Source organism: Hipposideros armiger, unplaced genomic scaffold (assembly GCF_001890085.2).
Source record: "Hipposideros armiger isolate ML-2016 unplaced genomic scaffold, ASM189008v1 scaffold_792, whole genome shotgun sequence".
Taxonomy (NCBI): Eukaryota; Metazoa; Chordata; class Mammalia; order Chiroptera; family Hipposideridae; genus Hipposideros; species Hipposideros armiger.
In genome coordinates this window covers 251571-269869 of record NW_017732142.1, presented here as the reverse complement: position 1 = coordinate 269869, position 18299 = coordinate 251571, and the positions used below count along the sequence as shown (strand labels likewise).

Here is an 18299-nt window from a genome sequence, read left to right as displayed (position 1 = left end):
GTTTTGCTTACACACATGCTCTAAAAATGTGAATTGAAATAGAATATCTATCACCACCACCCAGCTAGAAGGCCCTTGAGATACCGCATCATAATTCTGATGAAAGGCTTCTTTTATTTTATTATGTCCAGGTGGAAGAGGCCTAAAGCTTGAAGTATGGAATAACAGCCAGCCAGTACATCTTGAAGAGATACTTGAATACAGTGAAAGAACACCAGGGTACCTGGGTGCCAGTTGGGTAGATTCAGCTTCCTATATTTGGCCGATGGAGCAAGACACGTTTGCTGCACGCCTCAGTGGATTTTTGGTGGCTCCAGATTCTGATGTTTATAGATTCTACATCAAAGGTGATGACCGTTATGCTATTTATTTCAGCCCAACTGGACTTCCAGAAGATAAGGTAGGGAAGCCAAAGAAAATTATTTAATATATTTAAAACAATATGATAATCTTTATATATACATATACATAATTTACTCTAAACCAAAACCAATAAATATATGAAATAACTTACTAGGTAAGTCTTTCATGCGGTTCCTTGGCTATTTTAACACTTGTGATACAAAATATAAAATTATCATAGAAAATCCATGACCTCAAAGAAAATGCTTTCCCATATCTAAATTTTCCTTTCCACGGGAAAAACACATATATTTCCTTTAGAAGCAAAGTTTGTTTTTATTATGAAAGAATTATAGCTACAACACTGGAAATTTGGAAAAGAATGAAAATATTTCACTTTTGCGCTTTTACTCAGTCATGAAATGAAAAGTCTACCATTTCCTTATATCTCTATTTTGTTTTCTATACAATCATACATCCAATTTCAGTCTTATTTTGTCACATATTAGTATGTCCAAATGTTATTAAATAATTTATGTAATACCATGTTTAATGACTGAGTAGTATGTTATTACATGGGTTTACTAAGCTTAGATCACTCTCTCCATACTGGTAAGTTTCTTACGTCTGATTTGATGACCACAAATACTACCTTGTTGAACATCTGTGTTCATTAAATTTTTCTGTATTTTACAGTATTTCCTTAGGACAGTTTCATAAATGTGAAACTAATGTATTATATCAAAAGAACATTATAGGACTCAATATAGATGGCAAGATTACCTCTCAAACTGGACGCACAAGCTTAAATTGCTACCTGTGATATAGGATTTCCAATTTTGCCATAGCTTGTCAGTATGCTTCCTCCAAAGATGGTATAGTCCTTCATAATGAGAACCTAGTCTTCTCATTGTAGTGTGCAGACCTGTTTAGTGATCTTTGGCATCTTTCAGACCTATTTTTAATGATCTCATTTTGATTAAATCTCTCAAAGTTCTCCTCAGAACAAAATCATATTTTATTTAATAATAAAAGTCACCCTCCTGGTATGCGTCTTTCTGTTTTCCGTTGCAGTTCTAACTGTGGAGAAGCTATGGTCTGTGCAGTACACTTGGTACAGTGGTGTTGATGTTAGGGTATGAAAGAATGAAGTGAGCTTTGATGCTTTTAAAAATTTTTTAAACTTTCACTTCATCATAGATAACAGATCTTAGAAGATAAATATGAAGTAGTTTCACATTTTCGTATTCATAAAAGCTCTAAGACTGACAGAAATAGTAAAAAATAAATGCTGAAAAGGTTCATTAATAAGGTCCTCTCTCCTTCCCTTTCTCCCTCCGTCCCTCCCTCTTTTTTTGGGGGATAAGGTGAAGATTGCATATCATTCTTCAAATGCCAATGGTTATTTTTCCAGTCCAACACAAAGATCTGATGACATTCATCTTCAGAAAGGAAAAGAGTAAGGTTTTTTTCTTTAAATGATTGTGTGGTATTTAAACATTATAACTTTATATCTAAAAATATTTTCAATTTGTTTTTATTGATGGAAGTGATATTAGTTTATTGGATTAATTTGTAATTGTGCATTCACTGTAATTTTATTAAATTTTGTTTCTATATTTTCATGAATAGTGGCATTCAGTTAATTAGGGAAATTTGACATCTAAATTATCCCTGTTGCAGAAATTACAATTTTGTGAAATTTACTCAATCCTGTTTTCAGTTTTTTACTAGGACCTTTCAATCAATCTGGCCATGTAATTTCTCTGCTCCTACATTTGAGGTCTTGAATATTGCTAGAGGAAAATCCCCAAACCGCATGGATCGGTGCCATAGTTTACATATATTTATTATTCACTGATTTATTCCAGACCCTCATCCAAGTACTGGAAATTTAATGCAAAGGATGTTAAAATATATTCCCTGTCCTTAAGGAGTACATTATTTAGTGCTGAAAGGTCAAATGCAGGGAGAAGTTAAAGGAATCATTCAAACAGCAGATAATCCCATTCAAAAAAATTCAGTCAGGATTCCTAGAAAACAGGAAGGTTAAATACATGATATATTAAATATAGGTATTACATGGAGAACGTCAAAAGAGCCATTGAGATAATTTTCCATTTATCTTTTGTATCTGTTAGGATTTGCTGCACGAGAAACTACTTCCCAAAGTTTAGTAGCTCAAAGCGACCCAATTTTGTGGTTGGCTAAGCAGTTCTTTTGGTCATGGCTACTTGAATTTGGCCGCAGATGGTTTAAAGATATCTTTCCTCACATATCTGGAGTTCGTTTGACACGGTTGGAACTTAATCTGAGACCTTCCTCTCCATATGGTCTCTCATCTTCCAGGAGGCCAGTCCAGACTGGCTATACTGATGAATGGGCTTCCAGCACTAAGAAGGGTAGTTCCTAATACACACACTTTTCAAGACTCTGCTTATGTCACATTTGCTAGTACCCCATTGACCAAAGCAAATGGCCAAACCTAGATTGGGTGAAAAAAATAGATTTCAATTTTGATGGGAGGCTTTTTTGTTGTTGTTGTTCATTCTACCACATCACCATTCTAGATACTGATGAGATTACACTGGTAGGCAGTACCATGAAATGAAGATCTGATAGCTTTGGACAAGAAGGGTTGGGATCTGTGGTACCTGGTAGCAGTGACACCTAGTGTTCTCACTGAGGTTTTAGCCATAGTGACATGGAGAAAGCATTCCATACTTTTTCTCCTCCTCCTTCTACTCGCACTTCTTTATATACTTTAACATTTTCTTTTTTAACCAAGATCGCTGGACCAGTTCAGGTAAATGGATTACCTAATTAACCCCTACTGCTATTCAGTGTCAATTCACCTTCGGGCTTTGCCTTGGTCTTGGAAAATGAGTTCAGTTTACCTGCTTAGCAGGAGCACAGAGCTTGCATGAAAGCGACTCCTAATACATCTGCTGCCTGGTATCTGTGCTTCTACACACGAACTTGGAATTCACACTCTGCACTTACAATGATGACTGTGAATTCTGAAATTGAGGCCACTCCAGCTGGTTTATTGCACAGTGGTCCCCGAGGCCTTTCCAAAGGTAGCTCATACTGCCAGTTCATTCTACTCATAATATAGCCTGTCTCTAAGCACATGTCCCTTTGGCTACCCTGTTCTACTTTGAATCCTACCCTACTTACTGGTTTTTAAATAATCTTTCAACCTAACTCTGTTATCTCTTATGAACAGAATAATAATATCTATTTTATAGGATTTTGTGATGATTAAATATTATACCTGTAAAGTGTTCAGATTAGTGTCTAGCGCATAGAAAGTGCCTAATAAATACTTTTAAGTTGCCAGGTAAAGATACAGAATTTAATAGTTCTTCAAGCTCTGCTCCTTTGTTAGTGTCACCCACTGTGATTTGGTAGAGCTGGCAAACAGGTTCTCAGGGCAGCCAACAGCCTGATGCAATCCTCCAGTATGACTTCTGTGAGGGGGATGATGAGAGCTCCATCATTGTAGACAGATGAGAGGTAACAAATGTCCCTCAATCAGAGTCTTTCAGGAACAGTGGATACTTATTCTCCATCTAAAAGAGTATATGTTGAATGATGCTGTCCAAAGATGGCAGCTGTGGTAAACTTGATAGAGATTTAGGGAGGGAAGCAGTAGATTTGTACTCACCTATAACAGTGGGTCAGTGAATGCCTTATCCTGGATAGGTAGTTGGGTGATGGACAGGGGGCCTTCTTAGCAATCAAGAATTCTATATATAAGGTGTGAAGCCCATCTACTTTATTGGAGGGCCATAGTCAATCTAATCAATACAGGTTTCCTGAGGCAATGTGTTATATCTCAAGTTACAAGTGGAGCCAATATTTGAGGAACATGAGAGTAGAAACTTTTTATCCCTGGTACATATAACCTCTCAGACACACAATATATGACATGTCTAAGTGTGCCTGTCATTTTCTTAAAGTATGTAACCTCTGCATGTCCTCTGTGTTTTATGCCAGGGAGTTTTATTTTATTTTTTTTTAATTTTTATAAATTTATTGGGGTGACATTGGTTAATAAAATTATATAGGTTTCAAATGCACAATTCTATAATATATCATCTATGTATTGCATTGTGTTTTTATCACCCAGAGTCAGTTCTCTTTCCATCACCAGATGTTTAACCCCCTTTACCCTCTTCTACCATCCCCCACTCCCTTTACCCTCTGTAACCACTAAATTATTGTCTCTGTCTATAAGTTTTGTGTTTTTTGTCTTGTTCATTTGTTGCTTTCAGTTTTATATCCATATGAGTGAAATCATATGGTTCTCAACTTTTTCTGACTTATTTCACTTAGCACGATAATCTCAACAGTCATCCATGTTGTCGCAAATGGCAGTATTTCATCTTTTCTAGTGGCCGAGTAATATTCCATTGTATATATGTACCACATCTTCTTTATCCAATCATCTATTGAAGGACACTTGGTTGTTTTCATGTCTTGGCCACTGTGAATAATGCTGCAATGAACATAGGGGTACATATATCTTTACGGATAAATGTTTTCAGATTTTGGGGGCAGATACCCAGAAGAGAGACTACTGGGTCATATGGTAATTCTATTCTTAATTTTTTAAGGAACCTCCATACTATTTTCCATAGCAGCTGTACCAATTTATATTCCCACCAGCAATGTATGAGGGTTCCTTTCTCTCCACAACCTCTCCATACTTGTTATTGTCTTGTTGATAATAGCCATTCTAACAGGTAAGAGGTGAAACCTCATTGTGGTTTTGATTTGCATTTCCTTAATAGTCGGTGAAGTTGAGCAATTTTTCATATTAAAAATTACAATGTAATTTTGTTTAAGCTCCTTGAGGATAAGAAATAGTATCTTTTTCAATAAATATTTTGACAAAGTGAATGAATTAGCCATGAATGGGAACAACTCTTGACTAATGCAGATATCTTACATAATTCATTTTATTTTAGCAAACTACTGTGAAACTTTTAATATTTTAATATTTAAAATCAGAAATACTACAATATAAATCATTTAACAGGCAGGTATTTTATATAGTATTGAAATTTTATTCATTGCAAAAAAATTCATGACAAGTGCTCTGGAGAAAAAGTTATATTTATTAGTTACTTCATTTTCCAGATACTACATTGAAATCTTGCTACAGGAGTATCGACTAAGTGCTTTTGTTGATGTTGGACTGTACCAGTATAGAAATGTCTACTCTGAACAACAAACAGAAGATGCAGTGAATGAAGAACAAGTCATCCAATCCCAGTCAACAGTTGTCCAGGAAGTACAGGTTTGCTGTGATTCTAGACCCAACTTATAGAAAGTAAATGTTCAAAGATAAGAGTTCTATTTGGTTATTCATTTTACTGGGTAAGGTACTGTTTGGGGAGAAAGTGGTCATGGGGAATTACTGAACTGTGGCTTGGAGTGTCTGTATTATAAACTAAAGAAGCTGTTACTTAACACAAACCTTATTTTATAATTTGCAGTAAAATAGGGCAATATAGAGGCATTGAATAGCTCAGTTTTGATGGTTTTAAAATGTACTTTTCTACATAGTAAAGATTTTTTTTTTAATTGAGAAATAGGTTATAACATTGGAAAACTGGGAAACAGCTAATGCAACTAAGGAAGTTCAGAAGTTCACAGTAACCAGCCCATGTATAGAAGTTAATTCATGTTTGCTTTACCAGTATAGATTAATTTATAACAAGGAAAAAACGGGTAAGTGATAATAACGAAGATTTTATTCCTCTTCATGTATATGTAATATTATAGAGAGGTATTTGCTGTAAGTAGTCAAATTCTACTATCTGGAAAATATAGCTTTAATAGTATGCTTGACAGAAAAGCAGAAAGCTATATTATAAAGAAAAAAAGCCTTCAGACCGGGATAAAAAAATGGCATATATAAAAGCATAAAAAAATAAAACCATGATATATATTATCATTTTCCTCTATTAGGATCATGATAAATGTATATCTAACTGCACACAAGGATTTTATATATCTGTGACTCATAGATGTAAGTTAATAGAAATTAAATTCATCATTAAAGAGAAGTAAAATGTTTCTCTCAATTTCTCAAATTAAGTGGTAAACCCATGAGACAGTAATTATCTGTGAAAAAAAACACTGTATTATATTTCTATATTTTATAATAAATCCTGAAAAAATAATCTTTGCTCTTTCTGTTAATTGTTTCAATCAGTAAATATTGATGAGTGCTTACCATTTGTCAAGCACAATGCTTATTACTATCGGAATATAAAACAATAAAATATGACCTCTAGTCTCAAGTTACCAAAATCCAATTAAGTAGTCAATATTATTGAACTTGAATCAATTTCAGAAGTTTCATTAAGTGATGACTTATATGGTGCAGAGTATGAGTGCTTTAAAAAATTCAAATATGAGACATCATTGTTGGTTGTGGTAGTGCAGAAAGATTTCAACTGTTCTTTTATTATTTTTTTAATTCGTCCAAGTCTTGCTACCTGCTGATGCTTCTGACGTCATGCTGCAATCAGCCTTAAATGACCTCTGGTCTTTAAAACCAGACGCAGTTCAAGTAATAAGAACAAAAAAACCCCAAAGTTATGTTTACACGATAACCTTTATTTCAACTAGAGGTAAGCATGTTTTTCATTTTGCACTTCCCTAAAGTTTTTCTAGGAAACAAATTTGTATCCTGTGCAGCACAATTGAAAGAGGTAAAAGCTCCATAAAATGAGACAGGAAAAGAATTGGATCGACAGCCTTGATCAGTTTTAGGAAAAGTAGCAAGCGGTTAATTTTTTCTATTGTAATTTATATTTCAGTTGTATGTCCAGGAATGTACAACTTCAGTTCATGAGAAATATACGATACGTATATACTATAAGTGTGCCAGCAGTATAATAGTCTACCTTATCAATTAGCAAAAATTAGTGAAGATATTAATTCTGGGAGTAAAATTTAAGTATCTCAGTATTGCCCAGGACACACTAGTCTGGCCAGATCTTGCCTGATGAAAGGACTCTGTGGTCAAATCCACTTTGGAAACACAATTTACCATGGCTTCTCCCTGTAGACTGACAGAGCTTATTAGAACATTAAAATCCCTGAGGAGCCCTGCAGTGAGAAACAAACAAAAACAAAAAACAGTTCACTGGTGTTTAATATTTCCAACATTTCCAAAGTTATTTGACCTCTCTACCTTTTTTTTTTTTCAAGTAATAGCTACTAACTTATTAATGTTTTATATTTTCAAGTCTTACAGCCACGTTTAGCAACCAATTTGGGTATTGGAGATACCAAACTCATGAAATAGGTCCCTGAATATATGTGTTTACTTTTCTTTGGGCAATCACTATTTTCCAATTAATTTAAGTAAAATATTGCTTCAATGTTTGTCCCACTTTATGAAATTATTTATTTGATTGTTAAATGGAGAGTGAAGAGTTATGTTTAACATGAAGTTCTAAAAATTCCCCAAAAGTTAGATTATCAGAATACTACATAAATGAAGATAAGGTTGTCCTTGTTCTCCCAGGAACTTATTTAAAGATCAGAGAGAAATATGGTACCAAAATCATAACTTGGCAAATTCTAGAACTTTACCCAACAGAGAAGGTCAGTGAGATTCCACTAGTAGAGCATCCTCCAAAAGAAAAGAGACATCTGAGAACAACGCCTTATTTCTCCCAAAGTAAAATTGTGTAAATAGGCCTTGCAAGCGTGGGGCTGTTTCCTGAAATTCCACTTTGTACCCTATTCATGTCTAAAAAAATAATATTCTAGCCTAGCCCTTTACACTAAGACAGTGGTACTGGCACAAAACTAAAAGAATTTTTGGAATACTCTACTGCCCATTGATTTTTAGCTCATGGTCCCATTACCTCCTGGTTTCTTATAATACTTTTTTTAAGCCATAGAACCAGAACCTTAAAGAAATAGCACTTTATCTACTATTTTCCTATTTGTGCTATGCATAAATCCGCTCAGATTCAAAGGTCTGCATTTTCTCATCATCCTTCTTTTGTGATAAGGGAACTCCAAATAAAACCCAGTTTTGTTAAATTTAGTGTCTACTATGGATCTATTGATATTTTATTAACATCTTAAAATTCTGTTTGGTACTTCATTTCAGGAGACTTTGATATGCTCGGTTATGAAATATTTGAAGGGTATAATATCACACTGGATATTAAAGAACAAACCAAAGGAAAACCCAGTTTGGACACGTTCACACTGAATTGGGATGGGATCACTTCTAAGCCTCTTACCCCAAGGTCATCAGAAGCCGAAGTATGCTCTATATTAATTTTTTAAAAAGAAAGCCATTTAAATATCACCTTTCTATAAAAAGAGTTTTGTTTGTTTGTATTTAATTAAATTTTATTGGAGTGACAATTGTTAGCAAAGTTGCATAGATTTCAGGTGTACAATTTTGTAATACATCATCTATATATCACATTGTTAAAAGCACAGTTTAAGGAGTAGTAATGTACTCCCCTACTTGGCATGATGGGTTGGAGCCAACCCATAGTGAGCAGAGAAGGGAGGAAATATGGCAAAGACAGAGAATGAAAGGGGAGTTCTTAGATCTGTGCCAACAGGATCAAATGTATCTCCATAGCGGTCAGCTCTACATAAAAAGGAATATTTGTTGTGAGTTACTGAATTTTGACAACTACCTGTACAATGAGTTTGTTGGTATTTGTTTGATGATGAAAGATCACATGTCATCCCAAATCCTTAGTTCTGAACACCATTTATATCTGTGTTTTCCCAAAGGAATAGATGTGGAAATTATAGGAGACCTCGTGAATGTGTACGGATTCCTATATAATGCAGAATTATTTATTATGTTTTAAATAGTCATAAATATAGGCTTTCAGTGTCTGTATCTCTTCTTTTGAAAAACAGAATACATTAGGTGTATAGTTTTCTTTCCAGTTATTTTTAATTAATTTGGAAAACTATTCATTTGGAATCTGTTTAATTGGGTGCTCATTCATTTAGGTTTGCCTCATTGTTCTCTAAAAAACTATTAAGCAAATATGTCTACCTTAGTAATAACTAAATACCCTAAGGTTAACCAATTGAATGTAACTATTGTCATTCTAAATTAAAACTCTTGAAAAAGTCATAGGACACTTAAATTATCACATATTATACTTATTTAGGAAATGAACTCATAATTATGGCTAAAATATGGGAATTATCTTATGAATAGGTTGCAACTAATTAGTAGATTACTAGTGTTCTAACTCTTCATGAAAAATAATTACTAAAGTTCATGTTGTTAATTTAGTTTCAGGCAGCAGTGGAAGAGATGGTTAGCACTAAGTGTCCACCGCAAATTACAAATTTTGAAGAAGGATATGTTGTGAAATACTTCAGAGATTATGAAACTGATTTTAACCTGGTATGAAATGTTTAATGAACTGTGAAACTGACCAAATAAGAATTCATATAAATATTTGGAATTTTATCATTTCTTTTTTTTAAGTAGCATTTTTATTATTTATTTAGTTAGTTTTAATTAAATTTATTGGGGCAACATTAGTAAAATCTTATGGGTTTCAAGTATACATTTCTGTAATACAATATCTGTATTGCATTGTGTGTTTACCATCCAGAGTCAGTTCTCTTTCCATCACCATATATTTGACCCATTTTTCCTTCTTCTATCTCCCCATCTTACCCTCTGGTAACCACTAAATTGTTGTCTGTGTCTATGATTTGTGGTTTCTTTGTTTGTCTTGATCATTTGTTGCTTCCAGTTTCATATCCTGCATATGAGAAGGGGGAAAACAATACTCCAAGCAAATAGCATCCAGAGAAAAGTGGGTATACTTATATCTGATGAAATAGACTTCAGGATAAAAAAAGGATAAAAAAAGAGATGGACATTTCATAATGATAAAGGGGACAATACAATAAGAAGATATAACACTTATTGATACATATGCTCCCAATTAGCATCAGAATATATAAAGCAACTAATAGAGCTAAAGGAAGAAACTGACAAAAACACAATTATAGTAGGGGACCTAATATAATACACCATTGACAGGTATGGATACATCATCCAAACAGAGAATCAATCAGGAAATATTAGCTTTAAATGACACATTAGACAATGGACATAATTGAGATAATTGACTATACATTCTTTTCTAGTGCACATGGAACATTCTCAAGGATAGACCATACATTGGGACACAAAACCAAACTCAGCAAATTTAAGAAGGTTGAAATCATAGCAAGCATATTCTCTAACCACAATGCTTTGAAATTGGAGATCAACTGCAAAAAGAAAGTGGGAAAAACCATAAATATGTGGAGATTAAATAACATGCTACTAAAGAATGACTGGGTCAAAGAAGAAATAATAGGAGAGATCAAAAGATGCATAGAAACAAATGAGAATGAAAATACAACATATCAAAACTTTTGGGATGCACCAAAAGCACAGGCATATCTCAAAACACAAGAAAAATCCCAAATAAACAACCTAATATTACATCTTAAAGAACTAGAAAAAGAACAAGTGAAACCCAAAGTCAGCATAAGGAAGGAAATAATAAAAATTAGAGCAGAATTAAGTGAAATGGAGAACAAAAAGACAATAGAAAGTGTCATTTCTTTTTTTTGAACTAGCATTCATTTCTTTATCATTTAAAGTTAAATTGCAAATATAATGTTTTGGTAATATCTGTCCTAGCACCTCTTTGCATTATAAAATGATTCATTTGTGAAAGCAGTATTTTCACCACACATGAATTTTCTTAATCAATAGAAAGTAGGAAAGATGGACAGATATAAGAGCTATAGGGTTTTTTGTGTGTTTTCTTCACTTGGATGCAGAATGTATCCCTTTTCCTCGTTCCCTTCAGATAATACAATTTGTAGTAGGGCACTGTAGAGTAAATTGTTTCCTTTGCTTTTTGAGAGTGCCCTCTGGTCAATTAGTACAAGACCTAGTGATTATTTCTTTCTTGGTGAGATATAAAGGTTTTGTTTTTGTTTTGTTTTGATATACAGTAAAGCAAATTTAAAATACACTTACCTTTCTAATTCTTATTTTAAAGACTTGAGGAAGCCAGACAGTCACCATTTCCAAGTGAATATCATCAGAATAAGAAATATGTTAGATATTCAGTTCAGATCAATACCCTAGAAATATATGAGTCCTTAAAAATACGTATCACGTGATGCGTTATATGAACTCATGTATTAATGAAAAACAGGAAAAATCTTTCTACTTAATGGGCTGTTTTTGGCTTAATTTAATAAATCTATATATATTTGGGTTCTCCTATCCTGAATATAGTACCTGCAGCTATGAGGATTGTGCACATAATTTACATTATATTCCTCTTCTCCTTCATCTCCCATCATCATTACAACACACATTTTTTGTACCACCTTACCCTGACTATTTGTGTCTCAAGGCACTGCTCTCTCACATCCCTGCTTCTTTGCACTGATTTTTCCCTCTTTCTGAAGCCCCTTGACCCCTTTTCTTTTTAAATAACTCCTGTTCATCTTTAAAGACAACTCACATGTCCCTCTGAGTCATCTTTCTCGAAGCTTTTCTCTGAGTTTATGCGAGGCCTCCCTTCAGCCTTGGTTTTAAAATCCTTGGCCCCTTTGTCCCAAACTGGTAAGAATAGTGTCCTGCTCCATTTGAACCCTGAAGATTGAACAAAAAGCAAACACATGAACAAGCATACAAAAACTTGGCACACAGTGAACACTGAATAAAGATATGCAGAAGGAAGGACTACATATCCTTGTGAAGTTCATAATATAGGGGAAAGATAAGACGGAAATAGTCTAATACAGGTACAAAGGATTGTGTCGATTATGGACCCACATGAGTGATGTCGGATGAGAGCTTTAGAATTTCAAAGAAGAGGAAACATTTCCAGTTAAAGTAGTTAGGGATGCAATGGGATCTGAGTTGGAACTTGAAGAACTTGGGGGGCAGGGATGTTGGGGAATAAAGCAGGACAGTAAACCATGTTGTCATTTGAAATACTATTGTTTCTGCAGGAACATATTAACAGAGGGCAGAAGACAGCTGAAAGCGATGCTTACTGTGGTCGTTATTCCCTGAAAAACCCAGCTGTTCTTTTTGACTCAGCAGATGTTAAATCAAACAGACTACCATATGGAGACATTTTATTATTTCCTTATAATCAGGTAAGCTCAACAAAATGATATGCTAATGAAATTTGTAGAATACCTCGGTAATAAAATGTCATGAAATTTTAGGACAAGGAAAAAAGCGTGTCACGTGAAATCACATCACATTGGACAGGCACTGCGGTTCACAGTCTGGGTGCTGGTGATTTCCACTTCTGTTGATTCTCCAAACAAGAAATTAAAAATGATATGCAGTACTATGCACATGTATTCTGCTTTATTTCATAATTTCAGAAAAATTATTTGCATGCAAATTTAAATACTAAAACAAATATGTATACTTTTTTCAATATTCCTTCATTAATTAAGAAGAAACAAAAAGGGATACTCATTATAGACTGATCTTGGGTATCCAATGAGGGAAAAATGAAAAAAAATATCATGAGAAGAAGAGATGGGAGTTTTAGGATAAGTATTTAAGACTGGCAAGCATAGATTAACCCTTTCACTTGTTTAAAAATTCTCAAATTGTAGTATATGTTCTAAAGTTCGAAGTTCTAAATATATTTGGCATTCTTAAGGTGTTGTAGACCACTAAAATTGGTATTTAATTACTGTTTTATTGACCTCTCCATCTCTAAAAGCTCAGCTGCATTCACATCTCAATTAATCTACCCAAATATTTCTCTCTCTATGATAATGAACTTTTAAATTCATTTATGAGTTCAGTTAGAGCTGGACTTAATTATTATATAGTTCCATACTATCAGGGGTGATTTATTTCCATTTTTTAAGGAAACCATATCTAAGAAAAAAAAAGAGAATGAATCATTAATTATAAGATCACTTGAACTCTACTTCCTCCACTCCAATTCTTCTGTACCTAATTGTCTGAAGTTAATCATTCTTTTGTGTGTTCTGTTCATTTTGTATGGAAAATGCTCAATAGATATTTATTGGTTTGGATTGAATTAATTTGAATTGCTACAAAACAATTTAATGGTAAGATATTGTTACGGTTTGTGTTTTTCTTTTCATATTTTCTATGTAGTTATGTTTAGCATACAAAGGATTCCTGGCAAATTATGTTGGTCTAAAATTTCAATACCAAGACAAAAACAAGGTTACCAGAAGCGCTGATACACAATTTACATATAGCTTTGCTTATGGAAACAAGTAAGTTACACAATGAATTTGAAAACTTAAATTATACTGGCGTATATAAACTATGAAGACAACCTCAATCCTTCTTTGTTTGTTTGTTTGTTTTTGTTTGTTTGTTTTTGAGAAATCATGAGCATCATGAATCTAACTGCAATTTCCCTGCCCTCTACATAAGCTTCCTACCAGAAATAGTTGTGCCAAAAATAAATCTGTAGATTATGACAGTAAAAACGGGTCTAGTGTCATCATCACCCATGACCACTTAAAAGAAAAAACAATGATAAACTGTTCAGTATACCACATTTTTCTAAGTTTTCCTAAAACTTCAGAATCATATAATTAGTAGAATTCTACTTAGAGGCCCTAAGTACATTTATTACTTTAAAGAGCACTTTAACTTAGTGTAGTGCTGCATGTATTATAATTTTCTAAAACTGATATATCATTCTAAGCTTTGATGCACCAGAGGTGGATCCCACGACAAATTTGCAAACCATGAGGGAAATGAGAACTTTAAAAATGCCCAAACAAACTAGACAGTTAATAACTACAGTAGTAGCTGATGTAAAAATTATTGTTAAATTTTATTTAGTTATTGGAATGGCAGTATTTATCTCTTGCTTGTAAACTGCCGTAGCTGAATTGCTTAATTGTAATTTATGAGACTCTGATGCAGTTCGTATTTAATGGAAAGTCTGAATCTAAATTACACATTTAAAAGTGCTGTCCTGTAAATAACTTAGCACCTTTTTGCCACTTGGAATGCAATTCCAAGACAATGCAACTCCAGTGAGCAGTTTTGGAAGTCACAGCAAGTTCCAGTTTTGTTTCTTAGTATTGGAGTGAGTTTACTGATCTGTCCCTGACATTTTTTATTAAAATAGTTTACTTCATTCTGTGTCTTATTTTTGTTTATGTGTTGTTCTACGCTAAAGTGCATGCTCCTTAATTTTCTTACCTGTTGCTACAGAATATTTTACATTCCTGTGGCTAATACCAAGGCTACAAATAAAAAATTAAAAACCTGTATTTGGATACAGCATTAAATCTTTTACTGCTAATGTAAGTTTCTGTCTGCTGTCTCCTGTTATGGCTGTTTTTCTGTGCTAATAGAATATGCTTGATTGCCTTTGTGTGGAAAAACAACCAAAACTTTTACTATTTAAGATTTTAATGCTTTTTAGAGTGTATTTGTTTACATTAAACATGACAGCTGATCTATATCCCTACTTAATTACCTGTGTTTCAGCTGGACATACACTTGCATAGACCTTCTGAACCTCATACAAACCAAATACACTGGGACTAATTTTTCTCTCCAGAGGATTAGTTTACAGAAAGCATCAGAAGCACAGTCGTTCTATGTGGATACAGTGTACATTGGACAGACGTCTACAATCTCAATATGGGATGGTATGTTGTATCATTTCATATCTACGTAAACCTTCTAAACCTATTATCTGACCATGAAATCTGACCATGAAAATTATTTATATTAGACAGTATAGATAGAAACATTAATTTCTAAATATTTATGAGTTATTTTATCACAATAATTATTTAAATCATTATTTTTTAATGAATAGGGTGAGGTGATTATTATAAGGACAAGTGCATCCTTAACGTAAATTTTGTCATTATAGCAAGAATTAGCTTTTATAGTCCTGGAATCTGTTTACAGATATATAAACTGTGACAAACTTTTTTGTTTTGCTTTATTTGATATTTGAGAAATAAACTCCAAGATAGAGATCTATTCCTGAAAGGCAGCTTTTGACATTGTTGATGATGCTACATTGGCATCTATTTAGTAAGATTTCAGCTGCATCTTGCCATGGACTTGATAGCGATAATAATGCGCTAAATGAAAACTTTATTTCTGGTAGTCTTAGCATCGTTTTTCTAGTCATGTTAGTAGACTCATATATATAAACTGTGATAATACAATAGTTAAAATTAAACTGTGATTTAAATAAAATCACCCTAACTCCAGTCACCTCAAAAAGTGAGTATTCCCATTTTTCAGAGATGTTTTGGAATCCTTTGCTTTGGAACTGAAGTGCAAGGTCATGAGTCAACTGATAAAAATTAAATGCTACTACTTCAGTTATTCCTTTTGAATCCACTGTCACCTGACCTACATTATGATTGGTAGAACACAGCTATTCAGAATGCTGATTGGTGCTGGGATAAATGTTGTAGTTCATTAAACAACATTGATGTAGCACCTACCGTGTGGCAGGCACTGTGGCAGGTACTAAAGAAAGAGCAGTGACCTTGACAATCCTGGTCCTGTCACACATCCTCACGAGCACCATATTCAGGTGTTGGGAGCCATGCAGGCTGGCTTTACTGAAGCATAACTTGTTTTGTTTCTTGTTTTGCTTCTTTCTGCACCTGGAGGGTGCTTACTCAACCTTGAGGTATGTGGTGAGAATGGCCAGTTCCTTGGGAGACACAATAAGATAATTGGCTATCTGGGTTTATGGAAGAAAGTGTCCTGGGAAACTGACCCTTAAGTTTCTAGTAGATAGTGAATGATTTACTTTTGAATGAGGTAAGGCATATTTGTGCCTTCTGTTTTACACATACCCTGGATGTATACAATGGTGGTGGGAAATAAACTCGGGGCTTCAGTATTTACTGAAGTCCTCCCGGTAACTCTCTCTTCTGTCTCTTTTCTTAATCCTCGCGCCCCCCCTCAGGACTGTTCAACATATCGGCAGGTTCCGATATTCAGGGCACTTAGAACAGAGCAGAGCTAACCCAGGGTTTGGTGACTTTAAATAACAATTTGAACAAATTTTTTTCTGTTTTTCCTGATGAGGCGCATATGTCAAAAGACTTGAAGCTTTGTATTCTAGAAGTGAAAGTTTACCAAGCAACATGCGCTACTTCCTTAAGGTCTTCTTTCTAAAATTTGATTCTAAACAGCTTATTCCATGACATGTGGCTATTACTTGATGATGATTTTGTTTTAAACAGCAGAAACTATGCCATTTTATTTCCCATTTACTTTATGTTCTTCAGAAATGCCAAAGAGAAGACTCCCAGCATTAGCAAATAAAGGAATATTTTTAAAGCACTTTCAGGTGAATCAGACCAAAGTTAATGGATCAAGTATGACCAAACAATATTCTGTCACCATGACTTCATATAATTGTAGTTTTAATATACCCATGATGGCTGTGAGCTTTGCGCAGGTAAGCCTAAAATTTTACAAGTTACTATTTTCCACTTATGAAGCATTAGTTTTGATCTAGTAAACGTCCTTTTAAATTTTTACAAATAGCTGACATACAGATTGAATATCTTTCAATAGGACAGGACAATTATTTTAAGGATAAATGAAGACTTAGAGTCTCGTTGAGCTTTAGTGTGAAAGCTCACTTTAAGCATTAAAAAAAAAACTTCAAAACATATATCTATGGGAAAAATGAGAAAATAGCCTTAAGAAATAGTTAAGCAGATTTAAGTAGAATGTTCTCTGTTGACTTAAAAGGAAAAGTGGTGGACTCTTTCAATAAAGATCCTTGAACAGAGATTATTGAAAGAAAATTTGAGATTCTGTATTGTTTTTAAATTGTTTCTGTTATAAATACCATTTATTTTTTGCTTGTATCAAAATAGTTTTCCACAATTCCAAAAGGAGCCAAACAATTTTTTTTATTATTTATAGTAATATAAGTATTAAATATTAAAAATATGATGAGTATTTTTAAATTTAACGTCCTACAAAAATATACGAGTAAATATAATTTCCTACAACAAACAAAAAACAAATATAATAAACTCAACATTAAGGGTTAAATAATGATTAAATATTGTAGGTAGAATCTCATAATGTTTTGCTAACTAAATGATTTTATGATTAAAAATACTGAAAATTCCACAAAAATTTTCTCCCTCTCCTTCTGGCCCAATGTTTCAATCTGAGTATCTTCAAGATGAATGTCTTATAAATATTTTTCAGTCTTTTACTCTTAGCTCTATAACAAAATGTATAGGGCTTGTGTAGTCAAAGTATCTGTGTCAAAAGTCTATTGTTGTTGGTTTTTTTACCTCATTAAAATTGGTAATTAATTGTATCCTCTAGGTTTAGTTATTTACCCAAGGTTAAATTGGAGAATCTGGGACTTAAATTTTCATGACCTTTTTTAAAAAATTCAAATGAAAGATACATGCAATAATGTGCACATATGTTAAATGTCCAGATCAATGAATTGTTTTAAAAACTGTAACTTTGAGATAATTATAGATTCATATGCAGTGGTAAGAAATAATACAGAGTTATTTCTATACCCTTCACCCCAGTGGTAACATCTTGTAGAACTACAGAATAATAGCACAACCAGGAAATTCACATCGAAACAATCCTCCACCCTTATTCAGATTTTGCCAGTTCTACATACTTTCATTTGTGTGTATGTGTGTATATGTGTAGTTCTATACAGTTTTATCACATGCATTGATTCATCTGACCACCATGGAACAATTCAATCGCAAGGATCCCTCGCGCTACCCTTTATAGTCATAGGCACCTCTCTCCCACCTGCCCTCCCTTTTATCTGGCAATTACTAATCCGTCTCTATAATTTGGTCATTTCAACAATGTTATGTAAATGGAATCAGAC

The 18299-nt window shown here is 33.6% G+C and overlaps 1 protein-coding gene across 1 annotated transcript in view; it reads left to right on the top strand.

Moving 5' to 3' along the window:
- The window catches only part of PKHD1L1 (PKHD1 like 1), a 143431-nt gene that overhangs the window by 29703 nt on the left and 95429 nt on the right, over positions 1-18299 (top strand). Inside the window, exons 13-23 of the mRNA XM_019628463.1 lie at positions 132-400; positions 1710-1801; positions 5491-5650; positions 5949-6084; positions 6849-6992; positions 8492-8649; positions 9659-9772; positions 12409-12558; positions 13553-13677; positions 14915-15078; positions 16696-16868. Coding sequence (XP_019484008.1) covers positions 132-400; positions 1710-1801; positions 5491-5650; positions 5949-6084; positions 6849-6992; positions 8492-8649; positions 9659-9772; positions 12409-12558; positions 13553-13677; positions 14915-15078; positions 16696-16868 — 1685 coding nt within the window. The remainder of the gene's footprint in view (positions 1-131; positions 401-1709; positions 1802-5490; positions 5651-5948; positions 6085-6848; positions 6993-8491; positions 8650-9658; positions 9773-12408; positions 12559-13552; positions 13678-14914; positions 15079-16695; positions 16869-18299) is intronic.